General features: G+C 36.9%; 2 protein-coding genes across 3 annotated transcripts in view; both read left to right on the top strand.

The window, feature by feature from the left end:
* Positions 1-1,195: 1,195 nt before the first annotated feature.
* LOC110063723 (esterase OVCA2-like) lies at positions 1,196-6,059 on the top strand. The gene is made up of 10 exons (XM_089282216.1): positions 1,196-1,261; positions 1,376-1,398; positions 1,857-1,930; positions 2,058-2,123; positions 2,647-2,771; positions 3,114-3,126; positions 3,902-3,964; positions 4,587-4,724; positions 5,515-5,574; positions 5,949-6,059. Exons 1-10 carry the CDS (start codon positions 1,241-1,243, stop codon positions 6,023-6,025), a joined length of 660 nt encoding a protein of 219 aa, XP_089138342.1. The 5' UTR covers positions 1,196-1,240; the 3' UTR covers positions 6,026-6,059.
* A 2,361-nt stretch (positions 6,060-8,420) lies between these two features.
* The window catches only part of LOC110063724 (ubiquitin carboxyl-terminal hydrolase 5-like), a 22,699-nt gene continuing 11,459 nt past the window's right edge, over positions 8,421-19,660 (top strand). The window contains exons 1-14 of one of the 2 annotated variants that reach the window (XM_089282212.1): positions 8,421-8,667; positions 8,747-8,869; positions 9,324-9,384; positions 10,263-10,297; positions 13,406-13,498; positions 14,333-14,427; positions 15,567-15,617; positions 15,884-15,975; positions 16,521-16,613; positions 17,242-17,336; positions 17,901-17,969; positions 18,416-18,483; positions 18,662-18,718; positions 19,230-19,301. In XM_089282212.1, the coding sequence (XP_089138338.1) occupies positions 8,578-8,667; positions 8,747-8,869; positions 9,324-9,384; positions 10,263-10,297; positions 13,406-13,498; positions 14,333-14,427; positions 15,567-15,617; positions 15,884-15,975; positions 16,521-16,613; positions 17,242-17,336; positions 17,901-17,969; positions 18,416-18,483; positions 18,662-18,718; positions 19,230-19,301 (1,094 nt within the window). In that variant the 5' untranslated portion in view covers positions 8,421-8,577. The remainder of the gene's footprint in view (positions 8,668-8,746; positions 8,870-9,323; positions 9,385-10,262; positions 10,298-13,405; positions 13,499-14,332; positions 14,428-15,566; positions 15,618-15,883; positions 15,976-16,520; positions 16,614-17,241; positions 17,337-17,900; positions 17,970-18,415; positions 18,484-18,661; positions 18,719-19,229; positions 19,302-19,660) is intronic. The other variant, XM_089282213.1, reaches the window with a different exon arrangement.

Here is a 19,660-nt window from a genome sequence, read left to right as displayed (position 1 = left end):
CATTTGCGAGACTGCCGAGAATATCTGCTGCCCTGCAATTGGCTAAAAAGTACAATTGGCAGCACTGCACTGACATAAGACTGCGAGCAGTCTATTTCTTTTCCTAGCCTGCGAGAAGTTTAGTTTTTATCTATATTGTACCTCCTCGTTACTTTCCCTAATTTGCATAATCTTAACCGAGTTCCGCGCGCAGAGGTTTTCAGGAACAAAAACAGACTACTCGTAGTCTAGTAATTTGCCACATTTGACCCGAAAAAAACTTAAAATTTGATTGCATGGTAACGCTTTGCATGACAAAGCACAACACAATATTATGATAGAAAATCGAGAGATTGTGAGCAGAGGTTACCTCTCGTCTCTGACCGAGCAGAAAGAGAAGCCGGGAACCACTGTATCGCAGGGTACAAAAAGAACAGTCAATCAAGATTGAAATTGGAATTTGCCGTTTGGCAAAATATCAGGTAAATCCGCAACACTGTTGATTATAAAATCCGGATTACTTTCCTTGATAAACTCTCTACTTTGTGTTCCAGTTAGAACTGACACAGTCCAACACCCTGCGTTTTTGCCTTCCTGTACATCGATCCTTGTGTCGCCAACTTTCACCACTGAGCGTGGATCACTTATGCCGAAAAATTTCATGGCAGAGAGAATCATCGCGGGATGAGGTCTTCCATGGCCCGCTTTTTCTGCACTAGAAAGGTAGTCCACCAGCTCCGTCCAATTCAAGGTGGATACGATAGCTTCGACAACACTATGAGGGAAGCCACTGCCAACAGCAATTTTCAATCCAGCTGATTTCAGCTTGCGAAAAACGTCGGTCGTCCCCGGAATTTCGTTTCTAATCGATGATAAATGCTTGTTCAGGAAATATTTAAAATCTTTGAATATAACTTCGACATCGTTGTTTGGAGTCGTGTTGCTTTGCTTGTGCAAATCGTTCAAAATACATTGAATTGCTTCTCTCTTCTCCATCCCGCGATATTTATTGACGATTTCCGCATCGATGTCATAACCATGCTTTTCAAACGTCTCCTTCATAGCAACTGCAACGAGTGGTACTCCTTCGACGGAGTCATCCACAGTAGTACCCGCAAGATCAAACACTAACAATTTTATATTCCCTGCCGACACGTCCGCCATCTTTGCTTTGTCATTAGAGAGCCCGTGATACCAAAGGAATGGACAGTGGAAAAACTGAGCCTGTGGTACCCACGTTCTGAGACAGCGGTAAAATAAAATGGCGGCGGAAAGCTTGAGGGTCGGTCTCAAAAACATATTAAATAGCTTTCTGATCTTAACTAGTCTATCTTTCGCTGGTATCATTTGAGGGCATGGCTGACAGTTTCAATATATGTTCTCTCCTTATACATAGATACTCGTGCTTCACGGATACAGGTAAATATATAAACTTACTCTCTGCCAGATAACAGTTAGGGGTTTCGCATCGGACGTTCATGATTCTAAGTCAGATTTTAGTTCCTTGTGGATTAGCGAGTAAGAAATTATCATTGATTTTTTCTTCAGTTTTGTGCAACTTCTGCTCTGGAGGGATGGAAAACGTAGTGTGGCGAAAACCTTCAAAAATGAAAATGTTTCGAGATGGTGAGGGGAGGGAGGGATCACATGGGTTAAGGCCTAAGACTAACTGACACCTGATAAATACTTAGTTATATATGGTTTGCTTAAAAATAAATAAATAAATAAATAAATAAATAAATGTTCATAATTATTATTTAATATATATGTACATCCTGTGTCTCAATTACCCCAAACTGGGTTTTTGTTATCACTATTTTTTGTTTGTTTCTCTATTTTTGTTGTCATTGCTGTTTACTTCTTTTTTCGGCTTTCAGGCAGAGTGGCCAGACCTGCAAGGAGAAACTTGGTGCTTTCAGAAAAGGGCTAAAGAAACTTCCTCTTGAATTTGGTATGTGACCTAACTACTGTCTAGAGTAAGACTTCTTTGATCCAATAGTTAAGACTGGAAACTGATTATATTTTAAGAAGGATTTTAAACTTTTTTTAATTATTGTTTTTAATTATTTGTTTAACAGTGTACATCACTGCACCAAACAAAATACCAAAAAACAATACCGATGATGATGCTTCTATAAAAGAAGGTATATAATAAAATTAAATATGAAATACATTGATTTCTCTCTGAAACTTAGCACTCATTTTTACTTTAATTACTTTGACATTTTTACTTTAAATACAATAAAAAAGCTTGTTCATGTAGGTGTAGGTATAGTCTGCATACAAGCCAAGTGGCCCATCAGGCCAGAGCTTATCTCCAGTTTCAGTAGCATGAAATGACTCCAGAGGAGTCTTTGTATTCCCCCTGGATGGGATGCTACTTGTCCATCATTGGGCTACCCCCAGCGTTAAATTTACTGCCACCCATTTTTACACCTTGGTGGAGAGAGACACAGTGAGAGTAAAGTGTCTTTCTTAAGAACACAGCACAGTTCAAGCCCTGAGAAAGCTCGATCCAGAGGTGAGCGCACTAACCATGAGGCCACTGTGCCTCCACCGTTTGTGTAGGCGTGATATTTGAAAATTTTCTCAAAATTGCATGAGCCTTTTGCCTTAAAAATATAGTTCAGGATTGTTATCAAAAACATCTCTTTATTCGCTCTTCAGGGTCAGATGAATATGGTTGGTGGTTTTCAACAGAAGATGACACATATGACCCTCTTAGTCCTTCTGATGTTTCTAAAGGTTATGATGAATCAATTGAACTTGTCAAATCAACTTTCGTTAACCAGGTAATTATGTATTGATAACAATATGGTAATATCACACAGATTAGGTCAACCATTTCTTAACACAAATTAGTAGCTCCCCCTACCCCTGTGTCCAAAAAAAAAAAAAAATGAAGCAAAACAAAAGATCTTTCCAGTGAAATTTCATTCTTTTCACCAGACATCCCTCATATTTGGTGCATTTTACATAACCTATGTTTGACTGTTATTTGATGTCTGAGCTTTTCTAGTTATACAGAATAATTCTACAAATATTTTGTTAAAAAATATGTTTTATTTTATGCAGTACAATTCCTTCTTTAATGTCTTTTTCTCATTAAAACCATTCTTTTATGATTTTTGCAGGGACCATTTGATGGTAGGTAAATTATTAATATATTTGTACAATTACTATAATATATATTGGTTTCATAATAAATTTCAGTCACATTGTACAAAATCTCTCTCCTCTATGGAGACTCAAACGGGGGTTTCTCATGTAGGGAGAGCTTCCTGAGAGATGTGAGTGCGAATAACATGGATCATATGGTCTTTAAACTTTTGCACCTGTACTCTGACACCTTGCAGAATGGTTTCTATAATGAGCACCAGGACCTCCAGCTCTGCAGAGGAGAGAGTACAAAATCACACCCTGGGATAGTTTATAATAATTTAAGCATTTCTCTCAGTTTTTAAAGTTGAAGTAAACTTCATCTGAGGAGACCTGGCATGTGGTTGAACAAACAAACTATTTTTTTTTTTTTTTTGGCTTGTTTATGGAGTGTGCTTTTTCTTTTCTTTTTTCTGATTTGTTTCTCTGGTTTTTTTTTTTTTCTTGGCCTTTTTAGTAATTTTTTTGCTTTTTTTTTTTTTACTATTTTGTGCTGACCTGGTTGGTGTTTAAACGGCTGATAATTGGATGAGTCACTTTCCAGGTGTGATCCACTGTGCTGTGACCTGATTGTATAATCAGTCCTTTTGAACAACTAGACCCTCTTGTTACTCATGTATTTTTGTTACTATTAGGATGTGCAAATTATTTTTAGTTCACAATTTGAAAATTTGCAACCATTCAATTTATGCAAGATTAAGTGTACATTTTGAAAGCTTTTTTTAACTGTTTTTTATTTTTGTTTTTCTTTCACAATAATTAGGTGTTCTTGGTTTTAGTCAAGGAGCCTGTCTATTATCAATTCTCTGTGCATTAAGAGAACAAGGTATGTTTTGGCATCATACATATTAAGATATTAAGTAAGTCGAAGTCCTTAAGACCTTCACCACTAAGTGAGGACTCTCTAGAATATATCACAATAACATTTTTATTTGTACCTTACATGGAAATAACTTATTTTATACATGAGTTACATAATTATTAATAATAATTACCATAAACACAGGGTCGTCATCACACGAAATTATTTTTGAGGCAATATTGTCTAATGTAAAAATCCTTTTTGTACTGCCTAGTCTCTTACAGGATCCTGAAGTTATTAAGTAAATAACCTCATAATAATATTGTTTACTGCGGCAAGTGCCTTGGTTTGCTGCCTGTTACTGCCCATGCCCATGAAACATGTTCAATTATTTAGCATGTTTTCTTAAACATGATGTTATGTGATCATAACTTTCATGTTAGACATTTGAGTGACAATGAAATTTCATAATAAGAAAAGTTTTACAGGGACTTCTTTAGCCTGATTCTCAGATGGTCCAGGTTGCTTGTGGCCATACACTGTCTCCCTCCTAAGAGATTATGTGGCCATGAGTGACCTGAACCACCTGAGAATCAGGCTAGGACCTCTACTGTCAGAACATAATTTTAAGTGCATTGTGTTCCAGGTTCTTTAAGTTTTAAATTTGCCATTCTTGTGGCCGCCTTCAAGTCAAGGTCATCAGGACACAGTATTTACTACACAAAGCCAATATTATGCCCTACCCTACATGTGTTTGGTGATACAGACAGAGTGATACCAAAAGGTATATAGTAACTAAACTCATTATGGTGACCTCAGTTTTCTGGCTGCTAGTTTACATTTGCATCTTACTCCATGATATGAAATAGAGTGATACAAAACAGAGGGATGCAAAATTGTTTGTAACTTTACCATTACCCAAATTTGCAATCAGCGAAACAGAAGCTTGTTAACTAACCTTATATGGCCAGTTTTTGTACGGGTCATTGAAAACCTGGAAAGCCATGGAATTCAAGAATTTTGTTTTCCAGGCTTTGAAATTCATAGAATTAATTATTGGCGATGGTAAGTCATGGAAAATAATAACCTTGGCGGTGCGGGTCTCGGGCGCTCGATTAACTTTCTCTTCGGTGCGTACTCGTTGAAAAATGTACGCCACGCCCCTGCCATGGGTATTTTGGCTCGACTGCATCAGAGGCTCCACCAAACCCACTCCAGTTACGTTGCTATGTCGCCTTTTCCCCCAGCTATATACATTTGTACAAAGCTAGAGAGACATATTGTTTGTAATATTTACTATCATAAATATTACCTACTATTTTTCATTAGAATATTATCAGTTGTAACAACCCTCTTTTTTGCACTACTTTTGTAATTTGTTGCAATATTGTAATATGTTTGTATCAATAAAATGAACTATAAAAAAAAAACCCACACCAGTTACGTGTTTTTGGTGTTACATACAAAGTCAAATGAACCCCTGGCATTTACGTCATGAATTACAATTTGCCCCAAAGCTCCCCCTTTGGTCAGTTACCCTTTTCAATTTAGTTCTCCTTTATTTTGAAAAACAGAAAACAGCGAAGACCTGCTGAAGCATTTCTCAAACGCTACAATTCTTAATCATCCCGGAGGTAAGTACATGTGCTAGTTTCGTGTGGGTTTTTGTTTGTTTTGTTCCTGTTTTCGCTTGAAACCGTTTCAGTGAGGTAGTATATTGGAGGAAAACGTTTCTTTATAGAGCACGAAAGTTTGGGGCAAGATTCAACTGGAGGGACAAACTTTCCACTCAGTAATTTAATACCCATATTTTTTATCACAGTACATTGGCGGTATTTGTAAGGTGAAATTGTACATTTCTTTGATATTATTATGGTCGCAAACTGTTTGTTATCACTTCATATCTTGCGAGTCGTTTGTGAACTCGATAATTTTCTCCTCCACTTACAGGACATAGATGGCAGTGGCATTGCACAAAACTTAGTTTCAACCATTTGTTCTTCCACAGGCCATTTTGTCCCAGCACAAGCCCCGCAAAGAAAGGCCTACACAGAGTTTCTGGAACAGTTTATTAATAAAACGTAACAGTCATTTGTAAATAATAAACATAGCTACGTTATATTGGTTACTGTTGTTGTCCTTTAGTTAGTTTCAAGGCAATGGGTAACGTTTCTTTCGATACGGGCCGACCAAAGCAGGCAAATTATGTTATTTTCCTTTTTTCTTTGAACGAAACTATCAAAATTGAATGCAAAAGATTTTCGAATCGAAAAAATACGCAGAGCAAAAAAGCCATTCAAATGCCGGCGCATAACTGAAGAGCTCAGAGTTAGGTTTCTCTTTCCCCTTGCGTTTAGCTGTGTTTTTTTTGTTTGTTTGGTTTTTTTTTTCACAGTTTACAGAGCTGACATAGTTTAAAGTGACCCAAAACTTAGATTTTCTAGCAAGGTGATGTGAGCGGTCCGTAAGCCATTCGAATTCTGGGATTTAGGATTCCGGACAACTAAGATGCTTGAGAAAAAAGACGGTATTTCGTAACCAATTCGAGAGTCCATATGGCCATATTAGGTTCTTGACCTGATATCGCATAATGTAATTAAAACTTACAGAACCAGCAAATGAATGCAAATATCCAGGCTAGGATTTAACGGGAAAAAGACACTTGTTGAGCGGCGTTCTTTCTTCAACCTTTCTTACAACTTGATCATTTTCGTGGTCGGCAACTCTTGTTTCTCTCCAGACTAAACTGAAAGGAATGTCTGTCTTCAGAGCGGTTGATTGTCAAGACTCTACACAAAAACTATGAGCTAACTAAACTACAGAGGAAAAACTCAGTTTTTTAGAATGAAAAACTTGTTTCGATTCACCTTACGTCACTCACAACATAAAACTGGTCACCCAGTTATTTGATAAAGCCAAAATAAATCACAAGCATTCACTGCTGCCATCCATATACTGCGAGCACCTCTTAGTAGGAAATAAAATTGAACCCCAATGGAGGGGAAATTTGTTACAAGGTATCATGACGGGTCCAAAGGGTGTGGTCTTTTTTCTTTCTTTCTTGGGGCTGGGAGAGGGGAACCAAAGTGCCCTCGTTGTTTTCAATCTTTTCATACAAAAACTGAGATGAAGGTATTATAGACGTCACACCTTGTGACTTTGCCTTAAAACTATCAGGGAACACTTTGATGTGTGAACTGTTTGGTCACATGACTTGAAGTTTTTATTGTAACCATATTTTCAAAGAGTGATCAACCAAAGTTGGGTGGTTTTAACAAGAAATAACTCACAAAGTGCGGTAATAAACATGACAAGAAAACGCATTGTTGAGAACCAAAAAAAACCATATCTTTTTACTTCACGTTTCGTAAGTTTCGACATGCATCTTCAGAAGTGAGCGTTGAGAATCGAAGTAACAACTAAATTTTAAATTTAAGATGTGTAAGTAACCAATTAGCAATAACAATGACAGAAGCTGAAAAAAATTGCATATTGAAAGATGCAAACTAGTAAAGATAAAACTTGTCACTGCTAACATCATTTAGGGTAGGTTTCAATTCCCTTATTAGTAGTCTCCTTTATCTTGCAGTGTGTATCTGACAAACCTTTTGCTAATATCTCAAAGTGATCTCATTCTGGGTGGTTTTTCAAGGTTAATTTTCTGTTTTTGGATCAAGTTATGACGAGGTTATTCCAATTTTTTCACATTTCTTGTGTCCGTATATTTGACCTATTTAAGAAAAGATGGCGGACATTTTGTACATGAGTGACGTAATTTGGGAATGATAGTGACATCTGATATTAATTAAAGAAAATAACCTTGGATGCTTTCCGTGGCAGATCCAGACATTGAGCTAAAGGGAACGGGGGAGGGGGGGTGGGGTTGGTTTACTTGCCCTGCCGGCTTTTCTTCCTTTTGAGATTTTTTTTTCACCCAAAATAAGGGGGGACGGGCCCCTACCCCAGATCCGCCACTGGCCTTACATCCCTTCTCCACCCAGGCTATCGAACGAAAAATAAAAAATGCCAAGGCCATAGGGTCAATCAATCAATCGATCGATCGATTAATCAATTTCATTTTAAAGCCATTGCGTGGGATTGAGGTTGCCCTCAGTATCCGAGCCAGAGGCTCATGTATAAATGCATGACTAAAATAAAAGAGATAAAACTGAATAGGGTCAGGCTGTTTACTATTTTGTAACTCCTAGCTTCAAAATGTGTAAGTGTGTTTGTTTGTTTGTTTGTTTGTTTTTTCAGGAAACTATTTTTTTAACTTTATTTCGGGGCGGACGCGCGGCTGTAACACAGGCTACTTTTTTCTTATAAATACCCTGGGGATTTTGAGGCCGACAGAACGCTAGAAATTTTCTTCCCTCTTTCATCTGGGCTCCCGCTTTCATCTAAATTCACGCGAAAGGACCTTTATTCGCATTCGCGCTGAACAGAGTAGAGTCTGGGGTATGAGATGTATAGTTCAATGCTGCTTATATGAAGTGATCGTTAGGTGCATTGTGGTCAGCGGAAGTGCCCCAAAGATTTCTCTTCTTTTCTCTTTTCTCTTTCACTTTGTACTTCAAAACTTCAGCAAACAAAAAATACTTTGAATTTGATAACAATACCAATTGTAATTTCCCTTCATGGAGTATTTACAGAGCTCAAGTGTTCGTGTGCCGGGAGGAGGTGACAAAGTTTTCAAGGACGAATGCATTTACTGTTTCGATTCACCGGTACGTAAGGATCTGAGAGTGAAATTCTTTACGAGTCATTGACAGCTGACAATATTTTCTCATCTGATATGTCAAACAGGAGAGTCATGGAGGGCTTTACGTTTGCCTTGCTACTTTTCTTGGCTTTTGTGAAGAACATGTTCGTCTGCATATCAGTAAGACATCTCACAGAGTTTTCATGCATTTAAAGAAAGTTAAGAAGGTAAGGTGACTTATTAATGACTAAATAATTTCGTGCTAATAAGTATAATTAATGACAAATAAAAATTGTTTGTTATAAAATTATTTTGCGCAAAAAGAAAGTAATTAGTAGATTACATTTTTTTTTTCTTTCACTGTTTTAAGTGTATGGTTATTTATGGTCACTAAAATAACCTATAATAACAAAGGTAGAATATATATTGCCTTTGGCAGTTGTTAACTTCCAGTAGTGCTCCTTTAAAAATTGTTAGGTAAATAATTTATTTTATTAGCAGCTATTGATTCTGTGATTAATTGGAGGTGCCGCTTAGTTCTCAACTACTCATATCACAGAGACGGACTTCAAAGGCTGTAGAGTTAAGAAGAAAATCAGTTTAGATCAGGTTGCTTTGCATTTCAATGCACTTTTGAGTGCACAGTGTTATCAAAAGTCATGTATTCTCTCAATGCTTCAGGTTGAACCAGATAGCAGTACAGATTTTCCACCAAAGAAAAAGCCAACAAGATTAGCCATTGGTGAGTTGCAAATTTTGTCCCTAATATTAGTGCCCCTCTCCAATATATGCCCAGTCCCTGGAGGTACCACAAGTAATTTAGTTTGAGGGGTGCTACATCAAATTAATATGATACAGTCCAATTCAGATCCTGACCATTGTACAAGGTGGGGATGGCATGGTTGAAACCTACCTAAAGGTACAAGTAGGTTAAGTCTGCATACACGCCAAGTGGTCCATCAGGCTGGAGCTTATCCCGTTTCCTGTAGCATTAAGCGACTAGGAGTATTTCTACTGCCCCCTGGATGGGATGCTGTAGTCCAGTGCAAGATTACCCCTCAACATTAAACGGGTACTCATTTATACACCTGGGTGGAGAGAGGCACTGTGAGAGTAAAGTGTCCAAGAACGCAACACAATGTGCCGAGCTAGGACTTGAACCTGGACCACTCAGTCTGGAGACAAGTGCACTAACCATGAGGCCACCGCACCTCCCCAAATAGAATATAATCCTAAAAAGAACTGATTCTATAGATTATGCTGCCAAAAGACTACAGAAAAAGCAAGGGATTCTGTAGCACAAACAAAATTTGGTTTAAATGGAGTGTCAGAATGTGGTTGCTATGGCAATGTCAAACAATGTAGAGAAAAATTGGGCACATGAAAATTTCTGTGAGAAATTAATGAGTAGCTACTGAAAGTGTAATCATCAAGGAGTGAATCCCCTTTTCAAAATTTGGGGACCGAAAAAAATTCAAGAAGGGTAGCAAAACCTTACACTGTACCCACCCATGCCCCCTCACTCTCCTCTTTGTGCTCAATGGTTGACATTTGACAGTATAATTTTAAGAATTGTTTTATTTAGAAAGTTTGTGTTTCTTTTTTTGTTTCATTTGGCAGGTGTTGAAGGAGGGTTTGATGTAGAAAATTCAAAGGTAGGGATAATGAAATGATCAGTCATGCTAATTAGAATATGTGGTTTTGTTAGGAGATAAAAACCAGGGAGAACTGAACCAGTGGAATTAGTCGGGTTTTTGTCTGTATATTTAAGTGACACTATTTTTCATTGTTAATATAGTTTAATGCAATCAGGAAATGCCTAGCATCACATCACAATGTATGTGCATTTGCTTATAATTTGCTGCCTCAAATTAATAGGCCACTTTCGATAATAATAAAATGCAGCTTGATTGTGAGGCCTAGAGGACACAAACAATAGAAATGAATAAACATGGTCATTCAATTTCCTTTGTTTGTGTCCTCCAAGCCTCATTGCCAAGCTGAATTTTAATATGTTGAAAGTGGTCTATTGTCTCATCAGTTACCCTTCCCTCCCTACCCTTGGGAGTTGGTTTTGTGCCCTTGTGTGCTATTCATTTTGTGTAAGGGGCCTTGAAATAGCTTATTACCTGATTTATATAAATTAATATGTTATGTTTACAAAGTCAATGAAAGTTATGTACCGGTATACTTGTAGATGTCTGTCTGCCTCAGCTCTTTCACCGTTTTTTTTTTTTTTTTTTTTTTTGTATCACTGCATGTTCTGATGAAGGGTGTCCTTCCAATGACATTCCTACAGAGGGAGGAAGCTGCTTAATAATAAAATGCAGTTTTTTCAGTCTTGGACTTGATATCAATTAAGTCATCAATAAGAGGGGAGACATGTTTATAAATAATTGTAATTATGGTGTCTGTAATGAAATAAAGGACGAGACTTGTACAATTGTACAGTATAGAACCTTTTCATAAATGGCTGTCAATTAAAATTCTTTTTGTATAAATCAATGCATTTAAATTAGCCTCACTAACCTTGTTATTGAGTAAAAATTCTTTTGAACCATCATTACTTAAAAATGAGGTTAGCACCTGTAATCAAACAAAGGACAGTACTTGTACATACATGCACAGTATAGACCCTTTTCATAAATGGCTGTCAATTTAAAATTCTTTTAAACTGTCATTTTTTTTTTTTTGGCTAATTTTTTGTATTTTAATTTGGAATTGAACCCTGACATTAGATACTTTATTATTTTTATTATTATTATTATCATTATTATTATTATTATTTTATTAAATTTAATAATAATAATGTGTTTATTGTGACAAAAACTAGAGCTAAGCTTTACAAAATGCTATAATATTTACATAATTTGATGTCTGTTAAACCTGTAAAACATGTTTCCGTATCTAATCATGATATCATGGTTACTACAACTAATACTAATACTACTATCATCATCATAACATTAATTAACATATTCCATACAAATTGGTATATACAAGGTAAAAGTAAGTAAAAGAAATAAACTATTAAAACCTATTTCAACAGTGTTTACATAATGGCTCCCTCCTGGGTTTCAACGTCAATATCGGTATATTACAAGGTAAAAGTAAATAAAAGAAATAAACTATTAAGACCTATTTCGACAGTGTTTACATAATGGCTCCCTCCTGGGTTTCAACGTCAATATCAATGTTCTTAAAGTCACAAAAGGTTTCCTTCTAGCTCTTGAACCTCTTAGGCAGATTAGTGTGGATCTTAGTAACGCAAAGGATGTCCTTGCTCTTATCCAGGAGATTGTTTTAGCATAATGTTCTCCTTTCTTGATGGAGATCAGCTGTGCCAGTCTGGAATGGTATTGCAAGCACTCGTTTCCCATGCCGCCTGTTGACGTGAAAATAAGGGGTGTAAAAGTTCCTTGTTCGATATCCAAAACCCTCCTCGTGTAAAGGCACTTCTTCTTCTAATCTCGCATCTGGAGCTCCATTAGAACCTCTTCCCAGCTGTTCACCCGAGATGTCTTGCAGGACAGGCTCAATCTCAACATCGGTACAAACCGTATTCAGGAGTTCGGCTTCTAAGTCCCTCAGCTCATTGTGACGTTGGGTAACGAACCCACCTCTCTTGCATATCATTGCGTGGTCCACTGTAAAAGCATCACCGCATACACAGGTGGAGGGGATATCATCAACCAGCCAATCGTAGCACAGTTTGATTGCATCGCAGAACTCTCTCTTATTTAGATTGAAACCCATTTCACGAAGGAGGAGTACCGTCAGCCAAACAGATGACCCTTTTTCCGCAGCAAGGTCAAGTGCCCGTTGGACTTTCTGTGGGGCTACCCCTCTGATATGCTCTGCCCTGTCTTGGAGCACCATTGCTCTCTCACTCCTCATTGCCTGTTGTAGTGGCTTGACCAAAGAATCATCCGGCATCTGATGGGATTGAGCCACGATCTGTTGGACCAGCGGGATGGTAACTTTGACGGACGAGGATTGCTCAAGATTTGCGTCAAGACACGGGTTTGTCATGCCAAGCCCCCCTAGACAGACTGGCAGTGCTAGAATGTCCCTGTCCAGCCGAGTGCACCTATGCTCCGCAATTGCAGGGATGAGCACCTTAGATATGGCATTCTCCAAAGGCTCCAATAATTCTTGAATATCAGGCAAAGTTCTCAAAAAATAGGTCCATCGGTGCTTGAGGCCAAAGGTGTAAGCAGCATAACACGCTTGAGGCTGAGAAAGAGCAAACTCTGCCAGCTTGGTAATCTCGCTGACCCAGTTGGTCACCTTCTCGCTAACGTATTCCTCTAGATATTCCCGTGAACCTATCACCGCACCCAGATGTTTTTGTCCCTCTACCGTCACATTGACAGCCATGTCCTTGAACACTTCTTTCACGCTTGCTTCTTTATCTGGCTTTGAGATAATCCAACATTGTTATTATTATTATTATTATTATTATTATTATTATTATTATTATTATTATCGTCCTCACGTAATGTTTGCTTAGAGTTCCTAGGGCCGAGACCAAACCATGGTCCTGGGGCACTAGGGGATAGCCAGTTTTTAGCTTATTATTATTATTATTATTATTATTATTATTATTATTATTATTATTATAGAAAACAATACGACACAGTTCTTATTCTAATAAGATACAGTACTAACAGTAAGTACTATGGTCAACTTAAAAATGTGGTTAATAGGGCTAATTTTAATACTTTTCATTTTAATTTGTTACTCTGTGTTTTGGTTTACAGGTAGAATATGATGAATTCAACTCCCTATCAGTGTTGGGAACTGGTGGAGATCCTCTCGTCATTCCTCTGCCAAATGCTGAGCTCCCTCTTCAGGTATTACATGGAAACTTCATGCATCTAGTTTAACCAGTAATAAATGCATAAATTATACATAAAATTAAATACATACATTACTGTCAGTAACAATGATGATGAGGAGAAGGACTAACTCAACTAGATCATTTCATAGAAATCGACGCAAGTGAATATCTACTGTTAGTAGTTGTTTCAAGTTATTTGTAGAATTTTGATTAAAATATATTTTTTCAAATGGCGATTTCCAATTATTTCAAGTCACATATACTTCCTTTCTTGAGTGTTCTTAGGAACTGAATCATCAAGTGACATTTTTATTAAACTCTTCCTCAAAACACCAGAGAAACGAGAAAACGTTGCCATTTTGTAGACAATGTTGAGCCACAACACACTGATGGCTAATAGTGTACAAGTAATTCAGCCAATCAAATTGCAGCATTTGCATTAGTACTCTAGTAGAATTCTACTAATATTTTAGTGTTTGCATATTTGTCAATCACAGGAAACAAAACGCCTGACAGATTCAGGTTTGTGCTTTTCGGTACAAACATATATATACATTATTTTCCAAAGGCTGTGTTATACAATAAAATCAGTAACATTTCATCAATTTCAATAAGAGGAGCAACTTTGAAGTATGTGTTCACAAGAAAACTGCACATGCATACTCATCACATTAAGGAAAGGAAATTAATTAATTTACAGAATGGTACAGTTGTAGTTGTATTAAATTTATATGGAGGAATGTGTAAGGGAGATGTTTGTAATTGTTGTCTTTAAGTACTGAGATCTAGGAACCAGAATGGAGTGTTATATTTAATACCAAAGCTGACTCATCATATTTCTATGCAGGTTCAGTTGGCCATTGCAGGAGTTATTGCCGCTGATACCTCAGCCTACAAAGACCAAATAGCATCATGGGATGGAGAAAAGAGAGTGGTATCCAAGTAAGCAATAGACCAATTTTGATATATTGAAATTCAGCCTAAAACAGTAGACCTCAGTACAAGGCTCTGAGGAATAACTACAGAGTTTTTCGGGTTTATTCCCCAGAACCTCATGCTGAGTCCTATTGTGTTGGGCTGAATTTTAATATATCAAAATTGGTGTATTAATTCCAGAAGCACTCAAAAGTTTACTTTACAGTACACTGTAGTTACTGTTACTGTTTGCACATTGTGCAGCTCCACAAAATATACGCACACATGCACCATCTCCATGTCTGGTCATTAGAAATTCTGAAGGGTGGAATGGGAGGGGGGGGGGGGGCAGGGATTGTGTCGCATTCCCGATGTGGCGAATTGGAGGTGCCGTACATCGGAGTTTGCCAGCTTAACCAAAGTGGGGCATAGCGATTCAACAAGATTTATTGAAGAGCTGGCTGAGCCGCTTATACATCACTTATGGTAAAAACTAGAAATGAATAGACAATTGTCGAGTCACAAAAGGATCACGGAATAACAAGCTAAATGAAAACAAATAAAACTATAAGAAAGGAAAATATAGAAAAAACGACTTACGTCTGATCTAGCACCAGGCGTGGGAAACTCTAAAGAAAACAGCTCCAAATACTCCAAGTTGAACTACGAGCGACTCCTAAACATGCAACTCCGATAAACTGAAATGTGCTAAGAAATATGATATCTACAATGACGAAACACCTAGAGCGGCCAGTCAAGAAACGTAAATCAAACATTAACTAAATCAACAAGTGTTGTAACGCAACAGAAGTGTTCAATCACTAAAGGTCCAATGTTTATCTATGTACACGACAGATTGAATGGAAAAAAATGGCAAACTGGACTCTCTGGGGGTGTGTGTTTTGGCAGTAGGGGGGTCGGTGTGGTTAAACTGAAAGATGTTCAGTTGGACCAGGGAGTATAGATATTTGTATGCAGAAAATCATGCTTTGTTAGTTTCCTGGTTATAGTCAGGCTTCAATTTATGGTTGATTATTTAGCACTTTATTCTTGTTTTTAATTGTAAAAGGCTTTAAGATATTGTTACATTTTAGAATATTTAAAAGAATTTATAGTAAGATGCTATTGCTTAAAATTTAAATAAATTACATGTAACACTGTTTCAGGCATGCCAACAATCTCTTGCAACTGGATAATGGTGTTAAAGTTCCTCCAAGGTCAGTTCACGTGGAACCATTGGTAATGTAACAATGATTTCCAACTGAAGATAAATATCCTTATTGTCTACTTGTCCTTAATGACTAATGTATTCTTTAATAATAATGATTGATTGACTGATTGATTAGTTGATTGTTGTTATATCAAACAATATAAACTACATGTTATCTAGTAATACAGTCATGTAGGAACTTTACAAGAGTTAGAGAGAAATGTACCTTGATTCATTTTCATGTGGGTTTTGTTGTGTCCATAATTCTTGCAGAGGCTGGAAGTGTGCAAAGTGTGATTTGAAAGACAATTTGTGGCTCAACTTAACTGATGGAACAATCTTATGTGGCAGAAGATATTTTGATGGTTGGTGCAACTACATGATTGTGCACTTTATCTGATGAAATTTATTTTTGGATATCTTTTTAGACACAATACCCAGACCTTTCATAAATTTCCTCTTGACTCAGTTACATGTAGTTTTGTTCCAGGCTATAATTTTGCCTCTTGGCAGCCTACACTACTGTCTCAGAGTGTGGGATAATTTAACATAGTTTATTGCTGATAAGTTAATAAAGATGGTGAATTTTAAGCTCGGTAATGAAATGTGAAGGTGAATTAATCAACATGACACGAGCGTGGGACAAAGAAAAATTCTGAGTCCCCGATAGGAATCAAACCCATAGTTTATTGCTGTTTTATAAGGCCTTATGCGTCTGATGGCGCGATGAGGACTGATGATGATTGCTGTTTTGTACATACCACATTGCCAGGGAGGAGGAAGAGAAGAAAAAGGAAAAGTTAACTGTGGTTTAATAATTAATTATAAAAATATTCATTAAAAATGCTGTGATATGGTGTTTCAATATTAAAGTGCCTTTATTAGTTTGCTTTTGTTTTTTTCTATGTAGGCTCTGGAGGTAACAACCATGCTGTTGATTATTACAAAGAGACAGGTTATCCTTTAGCTGTCAAACTTGGAACAATTACACCTGATGGGGCAGGTACATGTAATCAATGATTGTTAGTACTTGTAGTTTTGTAGCTCCATTTTAAGATCACTGGCAACAGTTTCCAGTCCTTTTCCAACAGCTATACTTAGCTATAGCTATACTAAGGATCAATACTGGCACTCGTTATCAAGTGATGCTATATGATGCTACAGTAAGACACAAACACCCAGCCATTGGTGAACCAAATAATGGTAATCTTCATGGCATAATGGGTCACCATAGCAATAGTATAACCTGTTATATATTGATCCATCAAAGTGTAAGTGATGGAAAGAGAGCTGGAAACTATTGTCAGCCACCTTAAATTCCAAGTTTTCTCTAATGAATGTATCCATGTGTATTTTACATCACACTGAGTTATCCAGTATATTAAAATTTAGCCCACTAAAACACTGTTTCTGTAAAATTCAAATGAGTAGAATTCATGTGTAACAAAAAATACTAGACCCGCTGACTTCTATCCTATGCACCAAGTAAGTTAAAATGATAATATTACTTTGTATTAATGGAGTGCTAATGTGTCAAATCCCAGCCCACGGTCTGACCCTCATCAATTCACATGATCAACAGTGATCCATTCAAGGTGTAAGTTTCTTTTGATTTTACCTTTGTCCTGTAGATGTGTATTCTTATGATGAGGATGATATGGTTGAAGATCCTAACCTAGCTCAGCATCTTGCTCATTTTGGAATCAACATTACTCAGATGGAAAAGGTACATTTGAATGTGGAACTTGTGCAGCATCTGTAATTTGTAAATAAATTTCGTCATAACATTGTCAAAGTAGTCTGTGGATCCACTCAGCTATTGCCTCATGGATCCACAGCTACTCTGACAAATATATTGACAATAACAGGACAGACGCATGAAAAACTGACTTCAATTTGTTAAACTGTACACACTACCAGAACAATCAGATGCTTTTATTTGAACAATATTTGTACAACTGGATTGTACAGATCATCTTTTCTTGGGAATAAAACAACCATTTCACTTTTTAACATCTCTTTTATAAACTTTTTTGATAATTTTTAATTGATGAAGCTGCAAATTCACAATGACTTAATTTTACTCCAAACTAAAAGCTTTTCTGACATTTCACAGTAATTATGTTCTTTCATATAACCATTGCTCACAAAATACCCTTAACCAGGCAGAGAGTACTCCAGTTACAGTATGTACATGTTTCTAAGACTATGACATGTACTAACATCCACGTGATATTAACTAAACGAAAAAGCTTTATATGAGCGATGTCATTTCATGTTACTATTTCAGACTGACAAAACAATGGCTGAGTTGGAGATAGACATCAACATGAGGATAAGAGAATGGGATGTCATACAGGTGGGAATACAAACTGGGTGTTTTTTTTTTTTTCTTTGTATTGCCAGTTCAAAGCATTAAATATATTTCACAATCTTCTGATGTCTCTAGCTGCTCATCCAAGTTCCAAATGTCTCTCATGATGTCGCCGCATTTACATTGAGATATCATCCCCTTATCACTGGAGACCAGTCAATCAAGATCTGAAGCTAGACGCAAATCAATTCATATATAACAAAAGAGTTCCTAGCTTGCATGCCTAACACACTCATCTCCAGTCATTTAATGTTAAGCATTCACTTTTTTTTTCTTTTTTTAATTTTTGTATTAGCTTCTTGTTTGGTTTGCTCACAGTTCTTTTAGGATACATTTGCATTTTATGACTTTTTCATCAAGTTGTGTCAGACTTGCACACGTGGTATAATTGCATTTGGTGTTATTAAGTTGAATATTGCACATTCCTGTAGGAATCTGGCAAGAAATTGACTCCCTTGTATGGACCTGGTTATACTGGCTTGAGGAATTTAGGAAACAGGTATTTTTAATCACTTTCTTGTTAATTAATTTCACATTGAAATATTTCTTATGAGTCTGTTTTCATTGACGAGTGCCTCACTTTACCAACCTGTGTATTAATCATTTGTCTTGGAGATCATTCCATTTGTAGCAAGGTGACGGTTCTTTCCTTTTTTTTTTTTTTTTTTTTTTTTCAGTTGCTACATGAACTCCGTGCTTCAAGTTCTTTTTACTCTTCCAGAATTCAAACAAAGGTACATTGTTACAATGTTGAATACCAGCTAGTAATATGGAAACTTAGGAGCGGGCGGGGGGGGCGGGGGGGGGGGGGTTATGGCCTATTGATGATAGCGCTTGCCTCCCACTTATGTGAACTGGCAGCTTCAATTCCAGCGTGGTGCCATCATGTGGGTTGAGTTTGTTGTTGGTTCTCGCCTTGCTCTAAGGGTTTTCCTCTGGGTTCTCTGGTTTTCCTTCGTCCACAAAAACCAACATCTCCAGATTCCAATTTGACCAGGATAGATGACCCGCATGAAAATCAGCTAAGGCTGACGTGGCTTTTTCTCTAAATATTGTAATTTATTTGATATTTTATTTAATTTCCATGGCTTCATTCAATAAGTGAATATTGTTGCAGGTATATGTATGGCAGTACAATTGAACAAGCCAAGATGCAGAACATTTTATTCGTGATCTCTGTACTTGTAGACTGGTACATGTAGTTCTGCTTGAGTGATGCTTACTGCCTATTTCCTCTCAACTTAGGTATGGGGATCAGGTTGCCACAATATTTTCTCAGGCTCCCTCAGATGCAAGTGGAGATTTCAACACTCAGATGTAAGTACTGCTATACAATAATTATTTTGTAAACAGATTGATGTATATTTGCATAATACATATTTGCATAATGTATATTTGTATAATTTGCATAAGATGTGTAAATAAATTGCATAATAATTACAAAATATTTACATAATTTGCATAACATTTTTCATAAAATGTTGCATATTGGCATGATGTCTGCCTCTCCTTGTCCGATCTTTTTAAAACATTCTCTCTCGTGTGCATTCTCTCTTTCTCTCGCTTAATTAATAAAGGGTCTGAAGGAATCTTCTTTTTCACTCCTCATCAAACAATAATTACTTTTAAATTAAATCGGGAACCTAATGTTGCTGAGATTTTTTTTTCCAGAGTGT

Source organism: Orbicella faveolata, unplaced genomic scaffold (assembly GCF_042242905.1).
Source record: "Orbicella faveolata isolate gen_17 unplaced genomic scaffold, um_ofav_v1 contig_12, whole genome shotgun sequence".
NCBI lineage: Eukaryota > Metazoa > Cnidaria > Anthozoa > Scleractinia > Merulinidae > Orbicella > Orbicella faveolata.
This window is presented reverse-complemented; position numbering and strand designations above follow the sequence as displayed.